At 34.0% G+C, this 18,465-nt stretch overlaps 2 protein-coding genes and 1 non-coding gene across 3 annotated transcripts; 2 read left to right on the top strand and 1 right to left on the bottom strand.

Annotated features, from left to right (window-relative positions):
• Positions 1-4,986: 4,986 nt before the first annotated feature.
• On the bottom strand, positions 4,987-7,629 carry LOC133299255 (uncharacterized). The gene is made up of 4 exons (XM_061498694.1): positions 7,265-7,629; positions 6,817-7,156; positions 5,966-6,709; positions 4,987-5,037 (listed from the first exon to the last, which is right to left on the bottom strand). The coding sequence occupies exons 1-4, from the start codon at positions 7,627-7,629 to the stop codon at positions 4,987-4,989; spliced, it is 1,500 nt and encodes a 499-aa protein (XP_061354678.1).
• Positions 7,630-7,666: 37 nt separating this feature from the next.
• On the top strand, positions 7,667-7,773 carry LOC133299264 (small nucleolar RNA R71). The gene has a single exon (XR_009749908.1). It is a non-coding gene; the product is annotated as a small nucleolar RNA R71 (small nucleolar RNA).
• Positions 7,774-14,119: 6,346 nt separating this feature from the next.
• Positions 14,120-15,921, top strand: LOC133299208 (uncharacterized). The gene is made up of 3 exons (XM_061498649.1): positions 14,120-14,338; positions 14,990-15,218; positions 15,497-15,921. Exons 1-3 carry the CDS (start codon positions 14,120-14,122, stop codon positions 15,919-15,921), a joined length of 873 nt encoding a protein of 290 aa, XP_061354633.1.
• The last annotated feature ends 2,544 nt before the right edge of the window (positions 15,922-18,465 follow it).

Below are 18,465 nucleotides of genomic sequence, written 5' to 3'. Positions count from 1 at the left end.
CATTTGGTGTACCACTAGAATTGTGGGGAAGTCATTCTAACGACTAACTATATTATCAATAGAGTACCACACAAGAAGACAATGAATATCCCTTACAAAATGTGAATTGGTAGAAAGCCTACCTTGAGTTATCTTAAAGTGTGGGGGTGTATAGCAAACGTTGCGATTCCTAAATCGTAAAGGGTTAAGATCGAAGCGAAGATAGTAGACTGTGTGTTCATTGGATATGCACATAATAATGGTGCATATTGATTGTGATGCAGGTTGAATCATCGACTTTAGTGACACCAAGTCCACAATTGGGTATGTGTACACACTTGGAGGGGGTGTTGTGTCTTGGAAATCATCCAAGCAAACATGTATTACAAAGTCGACCATAAAGTAGAATTTATTGCCTCGAATAGAGTCGAAGGTGTTGCCGAGTGGCTATGTAACTGGTGTTGCCAAGTGGCTATGTAACTTCCTTGAAGGTATTTCAAATTGGCTGGAATTAGTGTTTGCTATATGCATCCACTATGATAGAAAGGGAGCCAACGGAATTGCAAGGAGTGTTATATATAATGGTAAGTGCAATTACTCTCTAGTGGTATTAGTACAGATCCGCTAACTAAAGGTTTGACTATAGAGTAAAAGCAAAATTTGTCTAAGGAATGAGTTTAAGGCCATGAAAATGTTGATCATTATGGATACTTAGAAGAGTGGAGATCCCACGAACTAGTTTCAAAGAGAAAATCAAGTGATGATTGATAGATAAACACTGTGAAATTTTTTTAAATAATTCTCATTCTTAGATATGAGAAGGTAGGTTTTTAATGAGGTAAGCAGGTAGGTTTTTAATGATTTCTGATTCTGATGTGTTTAGACAATATATATTGGGATGCATTGCCAGAAATCACCTATGTGGATGTGAAGTGAAGGCCACTTCTATGAGAATATTATAAGGCCATATTCTCTAATGCACCTGCAGAACCAGGAGTGTCTAAGGTCAAAATAGACACAATTAGAGGACCATGTCCAAGGAATAATTGTGTCTTTCTTATTGTCTTGGTTTATACATAAGGGTAACGATTACAACGTGTCGCGTCCATCAATTAATCGAGTAAATATCACTAGGAACGGTTACAAGGAATTGCATCCACCAAACTCGGTGCAGTTGTTCCTCATTGATCAATCACCCATTGCGTTTGAGTCTCATATGCATATGGTCTCGATATTGAACTTCTTATTCATGTGGGGGATTGTTGGAATTGATTCTGAATTTATTATGTTTATGAATAAGAAGTTTGATATGGAAAAGATATATCTTTTCTTCGTTTAACGGATATGTCTTTTCGTCGTCGAACATGTGTCTTTTTGTCGTCGAACAAATGTGTTGTTTAAATTGTGACCTTATAGTTTTTATAAATAAATAGAAATCAAAATTTTAAGAGAGTTTTTTTTTCTATTGGTATTGTACATTCATTTTCATTCCACTATTGATCTAGTGTAATTGGTTAGACATAGATTATGTTCGATGTGGCTATTCTATGTGGAAGTGCCACCACGAGAATAGAGATAAATTGTTTTATCCTGTGAGGCAATTGTCCACGAATCTTGGGCTCCACAGAGAGGGCAAAATTGTCTTAAGAATACAATGTCTAACACTGGGCTCAGATTTTTTCTTGTTGCATTGTTGCTACTCACGGCAAGTGCACCGATCGTACAAGTAATATATGATTAAGTAAGAGATCGTTCCCACGAGGATTACGGTTCAAGCACTAATTCACTATCGCAAACTTAGTTGGACAATCGAAAGTGTATTTGGAAACAGGATTTGAATTGTAAAATTAAAATATTAAATATTAAGCTAATTACTTGCAAGAATTAAAGACAAGAATTTAAAGATGTGATTTAAGAATGTAAAAGAACGTAGCTAGGGGTTCGATTTCCTTTAATCTCCTTATTATGATTCAAAGTCCTTCTTTACGTTAACCGTCCTTAATATCAATCTAACCAATTCTTTCGCGTGTTATTAGAGCTCAATCCCTTGTTACCCTAAAACCTTTACAAACTTGAAAGAACCCTAGTTCCCCGGTTATTCCCCAAGAATGCAAGCATTAAGTTCAAGAATCTTAAGGTTACGCAAATTCTATGTCTATTCCTAGAATCATAGCGTTTACGATGAAGTTATCAGATATGGATCACACACCAACATCCCTATTGTCATGCATTTACCGATGATCATTATATAAGATTCAAGCCTATATAAAGCATTAAAAACAGATAACTTCATTCATGATAAAAAGGAAAATTAACGTACGAATTATTCAAAGCATAATAAATCGACTAAAATCCATCTAACTCTAACTACTTAAAGAACTAGCCGGACATGGCAAAATCAAGAACAAAAGAAAATAGAAAAGCTCCCCCAAACTCCATAGGTGATTGGTGGATCTTCAAAATCTCCAGTGAACACTTGACGTTGATCCGTCTCCGCCGCTCACGAACATGAATCTGATGTTTCTTCGCGTTCCCTCCGCCTCCAAGCACCCAAGAGTTGTTTAGCAATCTAAAAGTTATTCTTCTGGTTCCCAATGGTGTTTTTTTATAGGTCAAGAGTTTGTATCTTGATGAAACACCTTGAATGGGCCTAAGTTGGGTTTCTGGGGCGCTTAAGCTTGCTTCATCGCGCTTAAGCCCCCTAGAACGGTGATTGCAGAATTCGCGTTGCGCGCTTAAGCGCGCTGTAGGGCGCTTAAGCGCGATCTTCCAGTCAGAATTTTCTTCTTCCAGCGCGCTTAAGCCCTGAGTTAGGGGCTTAAGCGCCCATAGGCCGAGACTTTTTGCGTATTTTGGAGGCTTAAGCTTCCTTATTGGGGCTTAAGCTTCCATTGGCAGAGGCTATTTGCTTGTTTAGGAGGCTTAAGCTTCATGATGGAGGCTTAAGCTTCCTCTCTAACAACTTGATAAGATCTTAAATCTATCTTGTTTTTGATCTTCCTCTATCATCTCTTGATCTCATATCTTCTAGTTGTGATCTCTATCTATCCAATCTTCATCTTTTGACTCCTTTTGTCAACAAATCCCTAAAAAATAGCAAGGATGATTCAATTAAACAAAAATTCAGATAATGTTCATGATTATCCTATTAAAACCCTAGTTTTTGACTTGTTTAATTAGATAATTCATATTATTTTAGTCCATAAAACAAGATAAACTAAAGGTTTATCAAACAATTCCCAAATTTGAACATTGTTGTCCTCAGCAATTAATTAGAATAAAACTATGGGAAAGGTTTGGAGACGGCTAATCATACTTAGTGAATAGCAGACAAGAAACTGATCAATAATGAGATATCCAAGTATTCAGACTTTATAAAAGTCAATGACACATCAATTTCAAGCAAACAATCATAATTCATCAGTCATAAAATCATAACATGCGTTCTCAAAAGAAAGAGTAGTTTAATTCAGATCCACAACACCCTCTCACTAGATTTTTATTTATTCATTCACAATCAGTGTTTAAGGGCATGTGTTTCACTCTTACTTTACTGAATTAACACTACCATAAGCTTGTTTATATTCTCACTCTCCACAGTCTTACTAGTATACAAAGTCAATCCAGAGGTCTTTGTTAAGGTTGTAACGTGGCTTTAGGGAAAAGGAAAGGAATCATCTGGGTAAGTGGCTTAAGAACTGATCAAAATTCAACTTCAAAGAGGAACTAGTTTAACTGTTCAACAAATAGTAAACAGATTTCTCTTATTTTTCTTCTCTTTTCTTCTTCCACTTATTCATATAATATGAGTCTTTTATTTCTTTTCCTTTTTCCTTTTGTTTTTCTTTTTCTGTTTTTGTACAGATACACATTTCAACCTTTTTCTTTGCTTTTCTTTTCCACCACTTTTTGGCTTTTTCCTCTTTTCACCCTTTTCTCCCATACACTTAGAGTTTGATTTTCTCTTTTTGTTTCAATCATATCTAGTCCCTCATTTAAATTTGAAATTTAATCAGTTCAGGTGAGGATGTGTATAAAATGGCTATTCACAATAAGTTGTCAATGAATAAATAGGCCTAGGCTCAAAGGGGCTTCAACTAAGGATGAACATCAGGGTGGCTATTTGGCTATCTAGCTTTTAGAAAGAACTGCCTCTATCATTTCAACAATTGTATACTACAGACCATTTCAAAGAGAAACAAAACAAGTTCTAGAGTGATTCAACAGTAAAGTTCACACCACACAAAAAATTCTGTTTAGGCTCAAAAGCTTACGGCTAAGGATGTGAGACTTATTTTTCCACTCTCTCTTTGATTACTCTAGTTATTCTTCTCTTATTCCAGTGAACTATGAAGCATGCTTGATTGACGCTCATTTATGTACGAAAATAAAATTTATTTACATCATTATACTCTTGATATCAACTATCAACCAATTTCATGTAATTATTCATCATGCATCCATATCAAGCACAATGGAAAATCTCTTAAGATCCACTAATTATTTATTGACTAAGATGGAAGGGGTCTTAAAAATAATTTAAAAAAAAACTTAAATATTAAACTAACTAATATATATGAAGACCTTAAAATAAACTAATACTAAATCAAAATAATATATTTAAAATCATATAATATGAAAATAATATTGAGAAACTCCCCTGAAAAACTGCATTTGTAATTTGGATATTTCTGTGTACTCCGTGTAATCAAGAGTTTCTTCTTTCGACCATGTGAAGTTTATGGTCTGATGAATTGCATAGTACCCATCCCCAGATTTAAATCTTGCTGTCCTCAGCAATAAACTTAAATCTAAAAGAATCCTAAGCAAGAAATCAGAAAAATTTGATACTGTACACTGCACACATGTCACAGATAAAGAAACTACGTCAGCATGTCATATCCAAAAAAAAATCATAGTCACGTCAAGATCAGTCTCAATATACATCTCATATCAACATGAACTAAAATCAACAAAAGAAAAAAAATCTAAACATTGAGACAATGGTCAATCCTCATCAATTTCAGTAGTGGGTGCAATATCATTTCTATCAGCATCCTGAGTAGTGTATGCAACCATATCAACATTAGTATTCGAGTATCCAGCATGTTTGCAAAGTTAGTGCAATTTCCACATAACAATTCCCAAATTTATATTCAGATGCATCTGAAAATAATAATGAGTATATGGAACTGAAATATTTTAACAGTATGCATAATGTCAAAGATGAGCGCACTTAAGCACAGTGATTCGAGCTTAAGCGCGCTGAGGCAGTGAGAAATGGATAAAAATTTATTTAGCGCGCTTAAGCGCGCTAGGGCCGAGAGAAATTTCACTTTTTTGGGGGCTTAAGCCTCCTTTAAGGGCTTAAGCTCTCAATACTTAGAAAATTTTCTCCATATTTTCCTATTCCTTGCATTCATCTCTACTGTGTATTCTTCCACCTCAATAATTCTGCTCAATATCATACACAAAACATATAAATGAATAAGAGTTGCGTACCTGTGTATGCTTTAATCCCACTTACACCTGAAAGTCCATCTCAACAGAATTTGATCATTAACCTCAATGTTTTTATTTTATTTTTATTTTTATGATATGACTAAAATAAATTATGCTAAGAATAATTAAAATAAGCTAAACTAAATTTAAAATACTATACTAAAATGTTGGAAAATAAAAAATATAGTTGGGTTGCCTCCCACAAGCGCTTGTTTTACGTCACGAGCCTGACGTACCTCTTTTATGTTCATGGTGGTTCAAAGCATGGGCTTGGTGATGACCAAGCTCTATCATTCAGAAATGGTGTCCTCCCATAGTACTCTTGTGCATATGAGTGAGATGAAGTAGGCTCAATAGCTTTGAATTTTGTGTTTACGTGTTTTCCCTTGCTCCTGAGCTTCTCCATTTTAACCTTTGGCTTACTTTCTTGAGAAGAATTCTCTTTGTGCTCTTCTTCTCCTTTCTTTTCACTAATATAGTAGACTTGATCTTCCGGTTGAATTATAGGTGAGGGAACTTCTTTATCAAAGAACTTGAAAATTGCTTGCTCCCCGTCTACCCGTAAGATCAACTCGCCTTTTGGTACATCAATCAGCGCTCCTGAGGTTGCCAAGAAAGGTCTTCCGAAGATCATAGGAATAGTAAAATTTTCCTCTATATCAAGGATGACAAAATAAACAGGAATGATGAATTTGTCAACCTTTACCAGTATGTCCTCAATAATGCCATAAGCTTGCTTTGTAGAGCAGTCAGCCAGTTGAACTATTGTCTTGGTTGGCCTTACTTCAGTGATCCCCAGTTTCTTCATCATAAATAGTGGCATCACGTTGATGCTGGCACCGAGATCACATAGAACATTTTTCACTTCCATATTGCCTATGTTGCATGGAATGCTGAATCTTCCTGGATCTTTAAGCTTTGGAGGCAACTTTTTCTGGATAATGGCACTGCATTCCTCTGTCAGCGTCACCGTCTCACATTCTTGTAGCTTACGCTTTCGTGATAGAAGATCTTTCATGAACTTTGCGTAATTGGGCATGTTCTCCAAGGCCTCAGTAAACGGGATATTGATTTGCAGCTTCTTGAAAATGTCAAGGAATTTGGAATACTGCTGCTTTTTGATTTCCTCTCTGAACCTCTGCGGATATGGAATCTTTGCATAAGGTGAGAGCTCCAATGGCTTTTCTTGCCTTTCTTGAGCTTTTTTTTTCTCCCATTTGAACTCTTTCTTTTCAGGAACAGTTTTCTCTGCAGCAAATTCTTTGGCAATTCCTTTTCTTTTTCCTTTTCAGTTGCAAGTTCATCATCTTTCTTTTTCTCTACTGAAGGCTTTACCACAGGTTCAATGGCTTTCTCACTCACAGTAGTAATCGCATTGCAGTGTTCCCTACTTGGATTTGGAATAGTGTTTCCTGGAAAAGTTCCTTGAACTCTTTCAGTGAACTGCTTTGATAGCTGGCCAATCTGAGTTTCAAGATTCCGGATAGAAGCTTCTTGATTCCGGAATGAGGCCCTTGTCTCTTGCATAAAGGCTGAAGTGTCCTCTCTGAAATTATTGGAACTTTGAATGTAGTCTGATGTGGTCTTGGATAGTTGTGCAAAGGCCTTTTCCCATTCTGATTGTTGTGGAGGTTGTTGTTGCACTGGCATAGGAGGATTCAGCTGATGGTTCGAACTGTAACGAAATCCCGGGTGTTGATTTTGATTTTTATTTCTCCACCCTTGATTTTGATTATTGCCGTATTGGTTCCTCCCTGGATTATATGGAGCTTTTTGATCATGCCAAATTCCATTAACATATGCAGTTTCGGGTGCCTGGCAGTCTTCAGTAGCATGAGTACCTGCACAAATATCACAAATGATAGCAGGAGTATTAACAGAAGAAACTTGAAAACTTGTAAATTGCTTTGTGAGAGCATCTAGTTGTTCTTGTTGTTTCTTGTTAATTTGTAAAATCTGTTCATTCTGAGCTAAGATGGCATCATAGCCATCAAGCTTCATAATCCCCGCTCTTCTCTGTGGTACTGGAGCATTATCATACTCCTGAGAGGCTAGAGACTCTAGTAATTCCAAGGCTTCCTCTGGAGTTTTTGTTTTTAAGGACCCTCCTGATGCAGCATTCACCAATGTTCTTGTGTTCGGCGTCATCCCTTGGAAGAAGGTTCTCGCTTCCTCCCAAGCTTCAATGCCATGTTGGGGACACTTCCTAAGTAGTCCCTTGAATCTTTCCCATGCTTCATATAGAGATTCACTTCCTTTTTGTTCAAAAGAAGTGATATCCGCCTTGAGCTTTGCCATTTTCGAAGATGAGAAAAATTTGTCCAAAAATTTGTTTGCCAAGTCGTCCCAGTGGGTGATGCTTCCTTGAGGTAACGATTGCAACCATCCTCTTGCTTCGTCTTTAAGTGAACAAGGGAACAATCTGAGCAAAATAGCATCCCGAGACACCCCATTCATCTTCAAGGTATCACAATATAGCAAGAAGTTTTCCAGATGGATGTAAGGGTCTTTCGTGCTTCCTCCGGCAAATTGGTCTTTCTGAATTAATTGTAAAAGTGCCGGCTTGAGTTCGAAGTTGTTAGCATCCACGTTTGGTCTAACAATACTCGCCGTCTGTGGAACTCGAGCAGGAGTCATGTAATCTCCCAACGTTCTCGGAGGTGGTGGAGGTGCATTGTTGTCTCCCATTGCTTCTTCTCTTGGTTCTGTTGAGCTTGAAGCTTCTTTCTCTTGCTGTCTTCTTTCTTTAGCAAGTTTTCTGTTTCTTTTTGCTGTTTTCTCTATCTCCGGGTCGAATTGCAAGGAATCGGTGTCAACGGTACCTCGCATAAACCAGAAAAATAGATTATATAAAATAAGAAAATAAAACTGAATTTAAATAACAGAAAATTAAATAACAGAAAATAAGGTCCAATCTAAAGAATTAATAGCTACTATTAATGTTGAAATAGTAATCCCCGGCAACGGCGCCAAAAACTTGTTGCTACTCACGGCAAGTGCACCGATCGTACAAGTAATATATGATTAAGTAAGAGATCGTTCCCACGAGGATTACGGTTCAAGCACTAATTCACTATCGCAAACTTAGTTGGACAATCGAAAGTGTATTTGGAAACAGGATTTGAATTGTAAAATTAAAATATTAAATATTAAGCTAATTACTTGCAAGAATTAAAGACAAGAATTTAAAGATGTGATTTAAGAATGTAAAAGAACGTAGCTAGGGGTTCGATTTCCTTTAATCTCCTTATTATGATTCAAAGTCCTTCTTTACGTTAACCGTCCTTAATATCAATCTAACCAATTCTTTCGCGTGTTATTAGAGCTCAATCCCTTGTTACCCTAAAACCTTTACAAACTTGAAAGAACCCTAGTTCCCCGGTTATTCCCCAAGAATGCAAGCATTAAGTTCAAGAATCTTAAGGTTACGCAAATTCTATGTCTATTCCTAGAATCATAGCGTTTACGATGAAGTTATCAGATATGGATCACACACCAACATCCCTATTGTCATGCATTTACCGATGATCATTATATAAGATTCAAGCCTATATAAAGCATTAAAAACAGATAACTTCATTCATGATAAAAAGGAAAATTAACGTACGAATTATTCAAAGCATAATAAATCGACTAAAATCCATCTAACTCTAACTACTTAAAGAACTAGCCGGACATGGCAAAATCAAGAACAAAAGAAAATAGAAAAGCTCCCCCAAACTCCATAGGTGATTGGTGGATCTTCAAAATCTCCAGTGAACACTTGACGTTGATCCGTCTCCGCCGCTCACGAACATGAATCTGATGTTTCTTCGCGTTCCCTCCGCCTCCAAGCACCCAAGAGTTGTTTAGCAATCTAAAAGTTATTCTTCTGGTTCCCAATGGTGTTTTTTTATAGGTCAAGAGTTCGTATCTTGATGAAACACCTTGAATGGGCCTAAGTTGGGTTTCTGGGGCGCTTAAGCTTGCTTCATCGCGCTTAAGCCCCCTAGAACGGTGATTGCAGAATTCGCGTTGCGCGCTTAAGCGCGCTGTAGGGCGCTTAAGCGCGATCTTCCAGTCAGAATTTTCTTCTTCCAGCGCGCTTAAGCCCTGAGTTAGGGGCTTAAGCGCCCATAGGCCGAGACTTTTTGCGTATTTTGGAGGCTTAAGCTTCCTTATTGGGGCTTAAGCTTCCATTGGCAGAGGCTATTTGCTTGTTTAGGAGGCTTAAGCTTCATGATGGAGGCTTAAGCTTCCTCTCTAACAACTTGATAAGATCTTAAATCTATCTTGTTTTTGATCTTCCTCTATCATCTCTTGATCTCATATCTTCTAGTTGTGATCTCTATCTATCCAATCTTCATCTTTTGACTCTTTTTGTCAACAAATCCCTAAAAAATAGCAAGGATGATTCAATTAAACAAAAATTCAGATAATGTTCATGATTATCCTATTAAAACCCTAGTTTTTGACTTGTTTAATTAGATAATTCATATTATTTTAGTCCATAAAACAAGATAAACTAAAGGTTTATCATGCATTCAAATATTTTTGTATGGTACGCTTTATCTTTGTGTTATTGCATGTTTCAATTTCTTGTGAGTATTTCATGGAACTATGAATATGGTTGAAGTGATTTCTCTAACATAGATTATCCCCTCTCAATAATTTTAACATCATTTGAATAACAGTAACATAGTAAAGTAATTCATAACTCTAATAGTTTGGAATTACTTTTTTTTTCATTAGATTAATCAAAGAAATAATTTAAAAGAGAGGAAAAGAAGAAAAAAAGTAAAAAAGAGGAATTAGGAATGAGAAAGGGAGAAATGAATAATTAGCTTAGAATTCATTTTTGATTTTTCACTCAAAACTATATTGTTAAAATAGTTTGGTTATGCTCAATCTGGTGAACTAGTCAAATCTCTCAACATCATTGTGGATACTTAATGCTAAATTATTTTGTACATCTTTATCAAGATTCGATATGAAAGATTGAAGGAAAGGGAAATAATTGCTTTTAAATATACTTTCTGGCTCCAACTAAGCTCTAAAGGGTAGAAAGAAAAGGATGAATGATGAAAACCAAAATCGTTATATTGTTTTATGTAAGAAATAATATAAGTTTGTCATGTAATTTCTGTATATAATAAAAGAGAAATATGTTTATGATATTGCATGAGATAATTTTGTTTCATTCAACAAAAAAAATAAAAATAGGTGAAACTCAATAAGGAGAAATAAAGAAAAAAAATAAATTCTACTCACTTTTTGTATATAATAAGATAAAATTATTTTATATAACATAAAATACATATTTTCCATAATAAAAATAATGGATACATTTCCTCACCAAAAATAAAATAAAAATAATGGATACATTGTAAAAAGATTAAAATACTTAAATCTAGAATTGAATTAGTTGAATCCATCACGACTTCAATCATCAATTAATATCTAAAAAATAAGCCGCTTCACCATTCAGAGTGACGGTGGCAATTTCCATCCATAATATTTATATATTTCACTCTTGTTATTTTGTGCACCTTTTCAACCGCTTTATTGCACTTTTTCCATTAATCAAACGTTTTCATTTTCCAAGTGTTATAATATATGTGTTACTGCAATACCAACCTAGTAAAAAATCACTATCATCGGTAATTAATAGATAATAATCACGGAAAGTTTGATGTAACTTCTGTTAAGAGCATGAATTTTTTTATTTTTTGGATACATTAAAGAATTGAACACACAATTTATTATATAACTACATACACCTTTCACCATTAGGCTAATTCTAATTACTTATTAAGGGCATGAATCTTCTCGCGGGGTGGGTAAAAATTCTATTCTCATCTCGCTATATTCTTCATGCATGAGAGTGAAAATTTCAGTTCCCCCGCCCTCCCCCTACCCACCCAAATTATTACTTTATGCTGAACGTAACTATCCAAGTCATTCTCACTCTAACCTTGCCTAGTCACCATTAAGAAAAGAAAAGAAAAGAATACATAAAGTGTTCTTTACTGATATTTTACATAATAAAGAACCATCGCACCAACCTCAATTGTAATTATTATAAAACAAGTGACATCGAATTTGGTGGATAAAATGGATTTAAATGTTGTCTTTTTATCGTAAAGTTCATAAGTTTGGTCTATCAAATATAATTGTTGTCCTCCACTTCTCCTCTATGGATAAGCATAAGATTGAACACCAAAAGTAATCTTGGACTTGGCAATAAATATGTGAATTTATTGATCTGATGAGGTAAACGAATCCAGAACACTAAATAAATTAAAGTAAGTTGAATACGTGTCAAATCATGATTGTATTAATTTTCATCAGGGGATTAAATTTTCTTTTCTATTCTGATTTTCTTAACGGGTAAAACTTTCAGAGTTAGAGATAAAGAGATCCATTTATATTGGTATAAGAGTTAATATTTTCACAATATTTAATAGTTTTTACAGTATATTTTTATTGATCCAACCATTGAAATGTAATTATTTATTGCCTTGACTGTTTGTGTCAAATATCATAAAAATTGAATAATAATAGGAATATAATCAAACCATTCTCATTTTCATATTTTCAGAAATATATATTACGTTACATTTGATGTATAATAATGATGTACAAAATAGTTTTACAAATATGATTTATATGATAGAAACTTTCAATCTAACATTAAATTTTGAGATTAAATTATCTAATAAAAAATTATAAAATGGTATAAGAGTGATTTTTACTTATACTATATAATGAATTCATTAATTACGTGAACCATTAGATATAAATAAAATCAATGATTAAAATTTAATAATATAACTTATATTGCCGTAAAAAAATCCCGACTTTTATACTATTAAAGTATTAATTGTTTAGATGAACTGCTAACTATGGTCTTATATTGATCAGCAAAGTCAAACGAAATAATTTTTTTTTTAATTTATAAACAAAAAATACATAGTATTTTTAGAAAAATTTTTATTGCAATATGAATTTTCTCAAAATATCTTGTAACTTTTTTCCGAACCCCAAATTCTATTTCTTATATTATACGTAACTTTTGTACACCTATATATAAAAGGCTTAATCTTTTGTGAATAATAACGATTAATATTTTGATAAATATTATTAAAACTCAGAAATAAAAATATAAAAATGAAAATATTGATAGTATTAAATTATAAAATTTAAATTTAAATTGAATGAAATTATGGGTGTATATGACAATCATTCTGTTCTCTAACACTGTTTCTAAAAAGAAATAATTCATTTCTGTTTCTGTACCTTGAGACATTTTTTGACATAAAAAATTTCTTTGATAACATGATCTATTTGTATTCTGAGAATGAGAATTGTGGTTGATAACACAACAAATATAGAATAAAAAATTATTCCTATTAAACACAAATTTTTTTTGGATCATCATTTTCTTTTTCATATGGTGTGGTGGTGGTGGTTGTGGCATGACAGTGGTGGCGGCGGCGGTGGTGACGATGGTAATGGTGGTGATGGCATGGTGGTAGTGGCGACGACAATGATTGCGAAGATGATGGTGGTAATAGTGGCGATGGTGGTGGTGACGGCAGTGGCTGCGGCGATGGGGGTGGTGGTTAGTGATTGTGGTGGCGTCGTGATGGTGATGATGATGGCATGGTGGTGGTGATGACGATAGTCGCTGCAGCAATGGTGGTGGCAGCAGCGGTGATAGTGGTGGCGATATTGGTGATGTCATAGTGGTGGTAGTGACGGCAATGGTTGCAGCGATAGTAATGGTAGTGGTGGCGTGGTGGTGGTGGTTATGGCATGATGGTGATGGTGATGACATGTGTCTGCGGCGATGATAGTGGTGGTGGTTGGTTACAGTGGTAGTGATGGTAGTGGTGGTGGTGGTGACGGTGATGGTGATGGTGATGATAGTATTAGTGGTGGTGATGATGGCAACGACAACAGTGGTGGTGGTGGTGACGATGACAACAGTGGTGGTACGACGACAGTGGCGACTATGGTGGGGGTGGTCGTGTCGGGATGGTGGTGGTGGTGGTTGTGATGATGATAGTGGTGGGAGTGATTGAGAGACATAAATGTTTCTCATTTTGTGCTCGAGAATAAAAAAATAGAAATTTTTGCTTTTTTCCTGTTCCTCAGCACATAAATTGAACCGGTTCTTTCTCATAAAAAAAAAAAAAAAAATCGATTTTGTTAAATATGGTTTCTATTTATTTCTGTTCACGAAAACAAAAATTGAAAAAAAATTTGTTTCGGGAATGTACACGTATAATATCAAAGAATATTCCGTTTAAATTATTAAAAAAACGACAACATGGCACAAAAAAAGTATAATTTATTTAATGCTTGGTCTCTTTTACCCATACTTGCCTTTCATTTCGAATGTATTATGTTTAGTTGTTCAGTATTAAGTTAATAATTCCCAAGTTGTCGAGAACATATACATATCTCAAGGATGGAATATGCGGACAACTGAAACCGGTTTCCATCATAAAGTGGATCCCATTAAGGTATCCAACGTCATGGATAAGACCACCTCAAAATTAGTATAAATTGGAGTGCTGAGTGCTGACACTTAATAATATTTAGAGATTAAGATAGAGATTAAGATAGGGATTAGAGAGAGTAATTAACACTCATGGATATAGAGTTCTTCAATATTCCGTCTACTGGCCGGAGCTCCGACGATGTCAGTTTTGCTGACACTGTTTTTGGGTTTTGGGACGATGTCCAGACCTCACCGGAAAATTCATCCGACTCCGGTAACGATGACGATGTTGACGGCGATGAGGATGACACTTTTTGCACGGTGGAAAAGAATAAAGCTTTCTGGGAAGAACAAGCCCAACTTCTCCAGGTACAATTTCTTATACCTCGGAATATTCTACATAATTTATGTTTAATAATTAAATTCGATGGCATTTTTTTTTTTTTTTTTGTTAAGCAAATTCGATGGCATTTAATATAGGGGAAGAATTCATTTTGTATTTTTTTTTTTACAAACTTTTATAAATTACACTATATATCTATATATACATTACTACCCGAGTACTTCCGAGAGTATAGTGTAATTTGTAAGAATTTATAAATAAAAAATTTATAAATATAATCTTCTTTTTTAATATATGCAAAAAATATTTATTATTTATCTCTTACAATTTTAAAATAATATTATTTTGAAGTTTAGAGGAAAAAAATATAAGGTAATTCTCTGCTGCAACATAAATTTTCGTAAAATATTTTGCATCTTTAATATGAAACTCTAAAATGACGTGATTCTGAGACGCAGAAAATAATTTTATTTTTCATGTAGAATAGGTATACTCTTAGTCTTAATTATATATAATTAAATAACTGAGACATTTTACTACAAAAAAATATAACTGAGACATTTTTTTTTTCTTTGTTATTTTGGAGAATGAAAATTAACTTTTCTCCTGTTTAAGTAGAAAAAGTACTCTCTTAATTATATATAAATAAATAACCGATGTTGTTTCCATTTTCGAAGGCAACTTTGTGCAAGACTAGCTCACGAGAGATAAAAGTTCGGGAAGCTACAAAGGAGGCTCTAAGAGAATTGAACACATCGGAGATGCCGTGCATTTGCCGGCGGCCGGTGGTGGCTAAGAGTTGCCGGAATTGCTTGCTTAGAGAAATATGTAATCGATTATTGAACCTTGGTTACAATTGTGCCATTTGCAAATCTAAATGGAGGAGTTCATCGGAAATTCCATCAGGTATATATATATTAAGCGATAAGAAATTATGTTTATTTTTTTTATATCTACTTTATTTATTTCTCTCCAACATAATCAAATACAATTTTAATTGACCTTTATCCTTTTTCTCTCCTCCCACTTGAAATTACGAGAGCAAAATTATTTGGAATTATTATAAAGAAGTCAACCCATAATTCAAATTGTTATGAGAGCAAAATAAATTAAATTATCAATAAAAAATGATCAAATGGTATTTAATTTTTTTTCCCTTTTCTTTTTGCACGCAATTATTTCAGGGGAGCATACTTACTTGGAAGTGAAGGATAAGTCGTCAAACGCTAGAAGAGGGGAAGTAAAAGTGGTAATTGAATTGAATTTTCGAGGCGAATTCGAAATGGCAAGGGCTAGTGAAGAATACAACCAATTAATTAGGCGATTACCCGAAGTATTTGTTGGAAAAACAGAGAGATTACGAACATTGGTTAAGATTATGTGCTCAGCTGCTAAAAAATGCATGAAGGAGAAGAAAATGCACTTAGGACCATGGAGGAAACATAAATACATGCAAGCTAAGTGGTTTGGCACATGCGATAATTCCACAATGGAAACACTTCCGACAGTGTACTCTACCAAGCCACCAAAAACTAAGGCTTCAATGCTTACTTGCGATTTATTAGATAACATTCCCAGCTTGCACTGTACTGCAGTTGAGGTTGTGTGAATTATGAAGAATCTTGTTTAGCATTATATGTAATAATATTATGGATTAAAGATTTTTCATGTCACATAATAAGAATATCTTCTCTTATACACATAATAAATATGTGGATCTCATTGAAAAGAAAAAAGAGAAAAATTTCAGTGGATCCACATATTTATTGTATGTATAGGAGAAAAAATTCTTCTTATGTAACATAAGAAGTCTTTAACCCTAATATTATACGATTACATTTTTGTAACAATTAGTAAGTTAGTTTGATGATCAAGGTTTTGAGTTGACCGTACCATGGATGATTATATATTAAGGGGAAAATTCTTCTTTTTTTTCTTGCATATGTCGCTGCCCAAAAGAAAATTTGTGAGTCATGCCTCTGACCACAGATAAAACTTCAAATAATATGGAATTGGAGAGCGCAGAGGCCTTGAAAGAAAGGAAGAATGATCCCCATCATTTTCTATATATTTGCCCCTATTTTCAAAGATGTAAGATTTTTACACAATATTGAATGACAGAATTGGCGAGTCATGCATGGCCATGGGTCACGAGGGGAGGGCTTATGGGTGAGTGAGGGTCTCTCTTTTGAATCTTTACAATATGTGAGGGAAGACAGTGAACTTAACCAGAAAACTGAACTCCAGAACCAAAAGACAAACATAGTTGCATAATCTTTTCTTTTTTAGTCTCCTCAATCGGTTTATTCTTCATATTAGTTTGGTTTGTTTTTTCTATTCTCAGAACTCGAACTTAAAATCTCAAATTAAGGGACATAAACTCCTTACCATTTGTGTCAACAATGTATGATATGTTTGCATAATCATTAAAAATAATACTAACATAAAAAATAATTAAAAAATAATTTGCTATAATATATTAATTCCAAAAACCCTAAGACTTCTAATATTATAAAAACTAATCTCACTTGAACTCAGTGGCGGAGCCAGCATGGCATGTTAGCAAGTGCCAAAAAATTTCAGGTAGTGCCCAAATAGCCACGGTTGTATGGCTACGACCAAAACGTGGCTAATTTTCAAAAAAATTGAAACAGAATTTGCTACATTTCAAGTGTAGCTAAACGAACGTGGCTAAATAAGCCAGTGCCAAGGTAACCGCTGGCTTCAACGTGGCTCCGCCACTGCTTGAACTAGTGTTCGATCAGAGGTAATCGTGATTAATATAGAATTTGAAAACTGATGATATCTATGGAGGAAATAATCCCTTGAACTAATATGTATTTGGGTTAACCCTTTATTTAAAAATGAGGGCTTACTTAAAAATGATAGGTTAAAAAAGTACGTTAAACTTCAACTTAACAAAACCTATCACTTTATATATTCTTTTGTTAAGTTGAAGTTTAACGTATTTATTTAAACATCTTTTTAAACATAGCAGAGGTGGAATGAGCGTTTAACGTATTTTTTTAAACATCTTTGTGAGGGGTTTAAAACCTTAATCTTAAATCTGTCTCGAACAAAATTTTCTCCCGTGGAAGATACCTATGGTTTATCCAAAAAGAAAAAAGAAAAAGCGTTTAACATATTTTCCTAATCTTTTCTTAAACTGTATTATAGACTTGACATAGAGGTTCATACTTTAGAAGGCCCAAGACCGACTAATAGTACTAATTCTAATACGGTAGTAAATGGATCAAGAACTTGATCCTCAATATTTCTAAGAGACTTAAAAGTTCACTCTTGCCAGATAGTGGTGGACTTAGAAAAATTTATTTATGTCCACACATTTAGTGGTGGGGGTTTGGGGCAGTGCCCCCGAATTTTTTTTTTTAAAGAAATATTTAAATACATTAAAAAATAAAAGAATGTAAACAAGAAAAAAAAAACTTAACCGTAACAAAAGAATATATAAAGTGATAGGTTTTGTTATATTTATATTGAAATACTAGTCACTCATTCAGTATCAAGTAATGTTGTTAAACTCGGCTCAATCGAGGTATTAGGTTAGTAAGTCAATGGTTGAATCGCATGACCCGATAAATATATATAAATTTATAATTTATATTAAAAAATATAAACATATTCAAATACCTATACAAATATATACCAATTCCAAATATTTTAATATGAAAAATAATAAATCACATATCTTTATTTTGTAACTTGAATCATCTTTCTACAGTTGAATATATATATATATATATATATATATATATATATATATATTGAAATATTAATTATTTACTAAGTTAAAAATTGAGATAAAAATTTCTCAGTATAAGTTATTATTATAAAATTATATTTTAATAAAATCAAATTCAAGCATAAAGTTCACTTTTGGGTCTACAAAAAAAAAATTGTAGTATCTCAAGTTATATTTGGCCCATTAAGTTAAAAAAGGATTGAACTGGGCCAAATTTTACAAGGCTAATATTCACATTAACATTTCCATCCACGAGTCCTGTAAAAAACAATAGCCGTCGTTCACTTCATCTTCGTTATTTCTTCTTCCCTCCTTCCCCCTTTCCTCTGTAATTTTTTTTTCAGAAGTTTTTGTCCGCACTTGTGGACATTGGAGCATAAGTAGATTAGG

The sequence above is a fragment of the Gastrolobium bilobum genome, unplaced genomic scaffold (genome assembly GCF_033153095.1).
Source record: "Gastrolobium bilobum isolate Gb01-03AN ecotype WA unplaced genomic scaffold, APGP_CSIRO_Gbil_v1 utg22471, whole genome shotgun sequence".
NCBI lineage: Eukaryota > Viridiplantae > Streptophyta > Magnoliopsida > Fabales > Fabaceae > Gastrolobium > Gastrolobium bilobum.
This window is presented reverse-complemented; position numbering and strand designations above follow the sequence as displayed.

Coding starts and splice junctions, on each gene's coding strand:
- LOC133299255 (XM_061498694.1), bottom strand. CDS start 7,629: ATGACGCCGAACACAAGAACATTGGTGAATGCTGCATCAGGAGGGTCC. Junction 7,157..7,264: donor GCATATGTTAATGGAATTTG/GCATGATCAAAA, acceptor ATTTCGTTACAG/TTCGAACCATCAGCTGAATC. Junction 6,710..6,816: donor AGAAAGCCATTGAACCTGTG/GTAAAGCCTTCA, acceptor GTTCCTGAAAAG/AAAGAGTTCAAATGGGAGAA.
- LOC133299208 (XM_061498649.1), top strand. CDS start 14,120: ATGGATATAGAGTTCTTCAATATTCCGTCTACTGGCCGGAGCTCCGAC. Junction 14,339..14,989: donor AACAAGCCCAACTTCTCCAG/GTACAATTTCTT, acceptor CCATTTTCGAAG/GCAACTTTGTGCAAGACTAG. Junction 15,219..15,496: donor TTCATCGGAAATTCCATCAG/GTATATATATAT, acceptor CAATTATTTCAG/GGGAGCATACTTACTTGGAA.